The sequence below is a fragment of the Brachyistius frenatus genome, unplaced genomic scaffold, assembly GCF_029030835.1.
Source record: "Brachyistius frenatus isolate BFR_SWC_R1_liver_20210118 unplaced genomic scaffold, ASM2903083v1 Contig_244, whole genome shotgun sequence".
Classification (NCBI taxonomy): domain Eukaryota; kingdom Metazoa; phylum Chordata; class Actinopteri; family Embiotocidae; genus Brachyistius; species Brachyistius frenatus.
In genome coordinates, this window is record NW_027210843.1 from 407,814 (window position 1) to 416,816 (window position 9,003).

Below are 9,003 nucleotides of genomic sequence, written 5' to 3' on the forward strand. Positions count from 1 at the left end.
GTACTTATTTTTGTATAATTTGGGGGTTTAATTGACTTCCATAAGTTTAGAGGACATCGTCCACAATTTGACTCTATGTTTTTGTTTTTATTTTGGGGGGTTTCAACAGTCTATATTTTTCTATTAATATGTGATTATTTTTAATGTCTTTTTAGACTTTAATTGGGCTTCAATACTTTATATAGATTTAGTCCATATTTTGATTTATGTCCTACTTCTGTGTCTTTAACGGTTTTCCATAGATTCCTATAAAGTATTGATCTGTGATATCATCTCAAACATCCTCTACATGTAGATGTGAGCTGCTGTTTTTTCATCCACATGTATTGTTCATGATCAGCATCAATTACTGATGAGGCTGCCTATAAATCTCTTATATAAACCGTTTTTTTGTGTAAAACTCTGAAGGTTTGAGGCATCGAAGGAGCTTTTTATTGAACATTGAACGTGATATTTTTGGTTTTGTAGCCATCAGACGGTGTTTTACTCCAGATTTGGGGATGCGGGCTCCATCCCTCCCCCTTCCAGAGGACAAAGACTAAAATGGGTCAGACTCAGGAGAGCAGCAGCAGATCTTCCGCACCAGCCATCATGTTCCGTCCTTCATCATCCGGAGCAGCGAGAAGCAGCTGAGCGGCTTTCCGGCGTTTTAACCGCCGACATGACGTCTTAACATCCTCCATTTAACGCAGAAGATAAACGTCCTCCGAACCGAGCTGCCGGTTGTTTTTTGATCAACATGTCCTCTCGGGATGGGTGAAGCTTCCTGCTGGGACTGAACTGGTTTGGATGAAAAACGCTGCTGGTGCTTCTTCCAGTCCGACACCGACTCATCAGCCGCTCACCGCCCGACGGAGGGACGATGGAGGCGGCGCAGAGTTAATCTGCGTCCCCGGTGAACATTCAGGTAGAAACCGTGGAACCGGGTTTTACTTCGGTTTACATCGCTCCGCTTTGTGTCCCGGTTCAGGCTCCGTGATCGGGGAACCTCCGCACCATTACAACCAGTACGGGCGCGTTTGTCGGGCAGGTCGTCCGGACCGTCGCTCAGCCGAACAGGTACCCAAAACATTTGTTTTTCAAACACCGTTTCAGAGACTCCAGCTGCGTTTGACAACACGAGTTTATTAACGGGGATTTATGGCCTCAAGCTGCCAACCAGACTTCAGCTGTTCACACCGACGCCGCTTCGCCGTCGCCTGAAGAAGTCGACTAATCATTCGCCTCCAGCAGCGAACAGACCACCGACAGCTCAGTGAAAGTAGATGTTGATGTTCTGTAGTTGCAGCTCATTTTCTTCCTGTTTGTTTCTCCTCGTGTTGTTTTTTCTGTTTCTGTCGTCCTGTTTAGTCCTGAACTGGTCAGCGCGACACCGACGCGAAGTTCAGTTCGCCTGAGTTCGCCTGAGTTCGCCTGATCGAACCTGTTTCGCACGTGTATGTCGGAGAGCTCCCACTTCGCTTTGCCCTCATTAAACCTGCCGAGGCGTCACATAACGGATTAAATAGGACAATTAAAAGCAGTTCAGGTGTTTGTGCTCGTAGGGCAGGTGGTACATGGACACGATATGCGACAGTTGATGTTTTGTGCTTCCAAACTTGTCTTCATGTTCTATAGTCTTGTGACGTTTTCGTCCAAAAGAACGAACAGAACTGAATCACTGAAGCGATTTGTTCATTTCTGAGTTAAGTTGTAAGCGCAGACCATATAAAATACAGAAATGGCTTAAAGTGTAATACCACTGAGGCCCAATAGGGGGCTCACAAACACTGGTGAAGTCACAGTGGGTTGCTGCTTGGTTTTAAGTGAATGCGTTGGGATATATTCACTGTGAGGGAGCTAGCTGCTAACGTTAGCACAGTTAGCAGAAGATTATTGATTCTGTACGTCGCGTCACTTAAAAAAGAGAAATGAACGCAAACGCACATCTTCAAGTTCTTCGTCGTTCTCCGACAAATACAAACTTTGAATGTTCATCCGTTTATTCAAGAATAAACCCGAACTATAGATCAGTTTAAAAGACTTAACAGTCCTTCAAAAAACGGAGTTAGTTTTTCTTCGATATTCAGCGAGGAAACTTTTACAATGTTAAGAATTGTAAACAGAGTTTGGCGCCTTTGTGTAACATGTTCTGGATCAGGAGGATCAAACGTGTCGCACCGAAAGATTCGATTAACGAAACTTTTGAACGAATCTCATGATGATGCGGATTCTCGTGATTCGGGACGCTGAAAACTTCTTTTCTCATCACTAATGTTTTACTATGAAAAACATCAAAACGGCGTCACGGTGGTGCAGTGGTTAGCACCGTCACCTCACAGCAAAAAAGGTTCCGGGTTCGAATCCGGTCCTGGGCCTTTCTGTGCGGAGTTTGCATGTTCTCCCTGTGCTTGCGTGGGTTCTCTCCGGGTTCTCCGGCTTCCTCCCATCATCCAAAAACATGCACCTCAGGTCAGGTTACCTGGCGCCACCTAGTGGCAGCCTGCTGCAGCATCTCCCCCCTGAGAGCCCCCCTGCTGTAGTGAAGACATTTCCCCTCGGGGATTAATAAAGTGTATAAAATCCTAAAATCCTAAAAAAACGTTACGTAACCGATTGATTTCATGAACGGTGACGTCGTTCTTCGTACCAGAGGTTCGTAATAAGGTGCAGACGGGAGGACTAAGGTGCGCCTGGTCACCGAACCGTGATAGCAGGTCAGATAGCTGCAGCTGTAAAGCAGATAAGGTGAATTGTTGACGCCGTCCCGGAGAAACGGGCTAAAGTCCGACTCCGTGGACTCAAACGAGCCACCGAGCATCTGATGGAGGTTCAGTCTGACAGCGCGCTGAGTTTCTGCTGAATACGACTGTCGACGGCGTAACGTGTTCAAGAAGCGGACGTCTTGTACGTTAGATTTTTGGTACGTTGACCGTACTTCAGTGTTTTCACATTTCGGAGGTAAAAATATTGTTCGCTCTCGGTTACATTTCGTCTCATAACGTTTGACACGGAGCTCTTCGACTAGTCCTGCGAGTGTCATTTGATTTTTCTCTAACCAGGTTTTAATTTCGTTTCCGTGGAGCCTGATTCCGACACGTCTCACGACCTCTTTCACGTTCAATAGAAATCTATAAATGGAAGCTGCTCCGCCGCCTCCTTCAGGAGCAGCTTCCATTTATAGGATTCTATTTTTTCCTCCACTGATCACTTTCTAATTTAGCGTCTTTGTGATCTATTGTTTTCGGCCGAGACAGATCTGGGACTCCGAGACGAACAGACGGGTTTTTGAAGATTCAGAAAAAGTTCAATAAAGTCGTGATGTCGTGCTGAAATGTTGGACTAAAAAAAAAATCAACCTAACGTCTGCTGTGATTATTTTCTGTTTTTGCACTTTAAAATGAAAAGTGATGACATCAGTCAAACTTTATTATTTGTACAGAAAGTCAGAGAAACTCAAAGTACCTTCAAGGATCTTAACAAACAGTGAAGTGGTGATTTTTGTATCTCCTCAGTACGTTTGTGAGGATCTGTGCTCTGCTCTGGACTCTGAGGCCTTCCTGATCCGACAGTAGATCTCCTGCAGCCATGACTCCCTCCAGGACGCTCCGGCTGCTCGTCTCCGCCGCTGCCGCACTCCTACTTATGACATCACTTCCTGTGTCAGCGGTGGAACCAGACACGTGTTTCTCCAGACAGCACCAGAACGCCATCGTCAACGTCAGACTGGTGCCGACCAGACCGGCGACGGCCATGGACGCCCGGGTGGTCCGCTCAGAGAGGGACTGCGTCTTCTCCTGCTGCTCCGAGGAGGTCAAACCAGGTGATACTGGAACCACAGGTTCAGGAGCCAGAGATGTTCGAGAAGCTCACAATACGAGGGTCCATCAATAAGTTCAGAGGGTTCCTGAACGCAGCACGGTGCTGCACACGGAGCAGGAGGATCAATAACCTCCATGAGGAAGTATTCAGTTATTGATCAACACGTTAACGTGACCGCTGCTACGTGAACATTAGTGATGTCATCACGAAACCTGAAACTGGAGCAGAGAAACATTCAACACGTCTGCTTACAGCCGAGTGTTCCTGAGCCCACGCAGTGATTTCCACTGATTCCTCTCCACTGTGAGCGAAGTGTCATCATGTTTCCCCTCAAACGCCTCAGAAGGTCCCAGTGGAGTTCTTCGGTCTCGGACAGTGTAGCTCCGCCCCTCTTGAAACGTCAACATCCATCAGAACACGTCGCTTCATCACCGTAGACTTTCTGAACATTTCAAGAGTCTCTGTTGACCATTTACAGAGTTTGACCCCCCAAAAAACAAAAAACAGCCTCGATTCTGTGTTGGAAAACACTGCATGGGCTCAGGAACACTCGGCTGTAAGCAGGCGTGTTGAAGATTTTCTGTTTCTCTGCTTCAGCTTCAGGTCCGTGGTGACATCACTAATGTTCACGTACCAGCGGTCCGGTTAACGTGGTGAACTGAGACGACACTCTGTATACGTCCTCATGAAGGTTATTGATCCTCCGACTCCGTGTGCATCACCGTGCTGCGTTCAGGAACTCCCCCTGAACTTATTGATCGAACCAGCAAAATATCTCCTCCAGTGAGGAGTCGATAGAAGAAACGCGTCGTGATACTCTGAAAAGTAAAGTTTCATCTCTGACCTTGATGCTTAAATATTATTCAGCCCAACGATGCGTGAACACTGACGGGGTCTCACGCTGCGACCGAGCGGCGCCGGCTGCCTGCAAAAATACCGAAGTGGGTCAAAGTCAGATTGTTTTCATGGTGTTTCGGGCTGTGATTCAATTCAACTTTATTTATTTCGCTCCAAATCACAACACAGGTTATTTCATGGCACTTAACACATTAAAGTCCTTACAGCAGAACTTTACAATATTATACAGAGAAATTCAACAATTCAACAATTCAACAATTCCCACATAAACTAGGAGGGAAAAACTCCTCTTTTAGTGAGAAAAACCTCCAACAGAGGGAAGAAAAACTCCCTTTAACAGGAAGAAACCTCCAACAGAACCAGGATCAGAGGTGGGCGGAGCATCTGTTAACAGAACCGGGATCAGAGGTGGGCGGAGCATCTGTTAACAGAACCGGGATCAGAGGTGGGCGGAGCATCTGTTAACAGAACCAGGATCAGAGGTGGGCGGAGCATCTACCTCAACCAGTTGGGGTGAGAGGAGAGCAGAAAGAGAAAAGGACAGCATAGAGATAGAAGAGAAGAACTGTTGGTGGAGACGACAATCACAGAGCAGAGACATGCAGCTCCATCCATCCAGCTGTGATGTGAGAATCTTCATCTCCGAGAACAGACGTCACCAGTTACAACTCGGACACGTTATGAAATTAGACGGTTGTTTGACTCAGAAGGAAATCAGAGCTGTGAGACTTCAGGTGGGAAGAACTATCAGGAGACGTTACGTAACGAGGTTCACGACAATACCGGAGTCACTCAGGTGTTTCATACTTCTGCCTCTCAGAGGGAGATTTTCTGCGATGACACATTCAACACATCAGTTGGAGATTAAAGTGGTTAAATTGAGCATCAACTGCTGCCTGTGTGTTAAAGCATCGCTAATCATAATTTAATATAATTACATAACAGTCTGACAGGGTCATTCAGCACAGTTAATAGTTTAATAGATTGTTAACATAGATAAGTTTAAAGCATTTTTACTTTTCAGTAAAATGTCAGAGTATTTCTTATGTCCGTTTTATCACATTACAGATTGAACCTCGTGGACTAATTAAATCGCTTTCTTCAAATGCAGTTTACAGATTCTGTAAATCACTAACTGTGTTTTCCTCAGGTTTGTGGAAGACTTCGGCACATGTATGTGGTGGAGGTCTTACAGAGTCTCCCCCAAGCAAAATATACGTTTTTTGATTAAAAATTTATAATTTCTCATAATTTTTTACCTTCATTTTTACCATATCGATATAAAATTTTCCAAAGATTTGGAAAAGCTTGAGAACATAATAATTAGACCCAAAAACCTTAAAGACAAAACCTTCATGGAAACGTTGAGGCCAACAAAACAGGAGGACTTGTGAATTATTTAAAGTTGAAATGATATTTTTAGGGTAAAGTATGAAGATATTGGGTTTTAAGGAGGAGTGGGTTGGACCAGCTGATATTTTACTGTTCTCTGTTGTTTTCACGACTAAAAATCATAAATCACTTCCACGTCCAATCAGGTCAATGTGCTTCTTCATTTACACGGTAAAATAAAAAAGATCTTAAATGCTAAAATTCAACTTTGTGTTTCTGAAGGTGCCAGGTGCAACATGGCCGTGTTCAACGGCAACAAACATGCCGGTGAAGATAACTGCTTCCTGTTCCACTGCCCGACGGAGCAGGACTGTCCGTTGATGAAGGCGCCGGACGGCATCAACACCTACGACATCTACAAAGGTAAACAAATCCCTCTTTTCTCTGGAACGCTGTGATTTCAAAGGGAATCACAAAATGCATGATGTCACTACTGTGAGAGATCTATATACGCCGACGATGTCAGTTTGTACTGTCGATGCAACTTATGTCCTCATCGCAGATGAGTGGAGGTGAAGATCATTTTCATGTACAATACAACAGGTTTTAACCCATTAAATATTCGAGTCAGTAAAATCTACCACTGAAAGGTTCCTCTCATGTCTACGAACCTTCCAAAGAATTAACCTCACCTGATTAATCAACAAGTAGTTTCTGTTTTAATGCTTACTTTACAAAAACATGTTTGTTTATATTTTATGTTTTTTATTTCTGCATGTTTATTTCTGTGGGGACTGAATCACAGATGGAGCCTCTAGTGGTTATTTAAAGAACTACAGTTTTTAGTGCTGTAGCTTTGGTTGCATTTTTCAGTCGTGGAAGTTGCTGCTGGCAACATGCTGACAACACCATGATCTGAGAGGGGAAGTTGACAGACTGTAGAGTTCTGCTGCCACCTGGTGGCCAAAAATCTCTTCAACAAAGTGTTAACGCTGCGCGTTGGTTTATTTCCTACACAGGTTTAATTCATCCGACCACAGTGAGACCTGCCATCACCACCACAACAACCACCACACAACCAACCACCTCCACCACACCGGCACCGACCACACCCACAACCACGCAACCGACCACCACAACAACAACACCGACCACCACCACAACAACACCGACCACCACAACAACAACATCGACCACCACCACAACGACACCAACCACCACAACAACAATAACACCAACCACAACAATAACAACAACCTCACCGCCAACCACGACACCAACCACTACCACCACACAGGCGCTGCCCACCACGACAGCACCTCCTCCCATCATCCTTATTGCTACGATGCCAGAAGTAACCTCATCATTAACTACCACCCCAACAACAACAACAACAACAACAACAACAACAACAACAACAGCAGCAGCGTCTACCACCACCACCACCACCAAAAAGCCAAACAAAAACAGCAAAAAGCAAAATAAACCCACCAAGAAAGGAAAAGGTCATCCTGCCGCCGCCACCACCACCACCACCACCACCCAGCTGACTCAGAGCTCCACCCCCTCACTTCCTGTTGTACCTGAAACCAGAGAAGCTGAACATGGAACTCCTGAGAAACTCCATCCAACCACTCAAGCTACCACAACAACTCCTACTACAACTACCACTGCAGTTCCTACCACCACCACCACCACTACTAGAACAACTCCTACAACTACCAGCACCACCCGTGCTACTACTACACCCACCACCACCACTACCACTGCCCCTTCTCCAACTACAACCACCACCACCACCACCACTACCACCGAGCCGTCCACTACCACAACAACTCCAGCAGGGAGCCTCATCATCGTGCCCAAAGATGCCCCCCAACCCGACCACGCCCTCCAACCTGACCACGCCCCCCAGAACTCCAGCGGCGGACGGGGGAACCCGGTGGCGACGCGCGGGGCGGTGAAGAGCGGCGTGGTGGCGTTCATGGTGCTGGGGCTCGCCGTGCTCATGCTGGCTCTGGCTGTCGGCGGCCGCAAGGCGATGGAGTCCTTCGACCGGCGACATTACACAAGACTGGAGCTCAACGATCTGCACTACGAGGTGTGAAGGCGGGAAAAACTGTTTTCGTAACAGAAGCGAAGAGAGATGGTTAGCGTGGGGTCAGATTGTTAGCATTCAGTTTAATTTGTTTATAGCACAAGTCACAACAACGGAGCGCGTACTTCAGTTTGTGTTGAGAATACTGGACTCTGATTGGCTGGAGTCGTTGCTTTATTTGCATTTGAATAGAAACAACAAACGATGCTCTGGTCTTTGGGTCGAGCTCGTGGTAAACAACAATAATCCCGTGCGGTTTTGACAATTAAATTAGCTTCTTGTGTTATTTTTTATAAAATAATTTGTCGATTTAAATCAACATCAACTTAAGTTCAGGCTCCGCCTCCTGAACATTTATTGTAATGACATCATAATTGACTAATGATTTAAGCAAGGTTAAGTGAGTTAATTTAAGATTAAGTTTAATTTGGTTTAATTTGTTAATAACACAAACTAAATTATAATTTGCATTTCTAGAAAAACTACACAAAAAAACAACAAAACATCAAAAACGGACAAAATTCTCATGAATTAACTGAATTTTTAAGTTTAAAAAATATAATATTTTGGCTCATATTCCTAATTTATAACTTAAACAATAAATAAATTATTCCTTCAATTATTTATGAAATAATTTTGAAATAATCTGTTCGTACGAAGTCTCTGAACTTTTTTATTGCACTTTGTGAACTGACAAGTTCAGAAGAATATTATATTCATAAAAAGAAAATTAATTGCAGGTCCTTTCTTGTAGTTTTGACTTAAATTACAAGAAAAGATGTCGAGTTAATTCCTCCAATGTGTTTTTTTCTTTTCTGACTGCAAAGTGTTTCCGTAGATTCCAATTTTTTTTTTACTTTGAGTTTGACTCATTTTCACGTCGTTCGGTTCCACAATCGGACTCTCAGTGGTTG

At 44.7% G+C, this 9,003-nt stretch overlaps 1 protein-coding gene across 2 annotated transcripts; it reads left to right on the forward strand.

Annotated features, from left to right (window-relative positions):
• Positions 1 to 405: 405 nt before the first annotated feature.
• mansc1 (MANSC domain containing 1) lies at positions 406 to 8,977 on the forward strand. 2 transcript variants are annotated; one of them, XM_069720618.1, is made up of 4 exons: positions 406 to 1,059; positions 3,495 to 3,802; positions 6,274 to 6,414; positions 7,011 to 8,977. In XM_069720618.1, exons 2-4 carry the CDS (start codon positions 3,568 to 3,570, stop codon positions 8,096 to 8,098), a joined length of 1,464 nt encoding a protein of 487 aa, XP_069576719.1. In that variant the 5' UTR covers positions 406 to 1,059; positions 3,495 to 3,567; the 3' UTR covers positions 8,099 to 8,977. The 2 variants fall into 2 exon arrangements, with proteins under 2 accessions (XP_069576719.1, XP_069576720.1); XM_069720619.1 differs by having other exon boundaries at positions 406 to 907.
• The last annotated feature ends 26 nt before the right edge of the window (positions 8,978 to 9,003 follow it).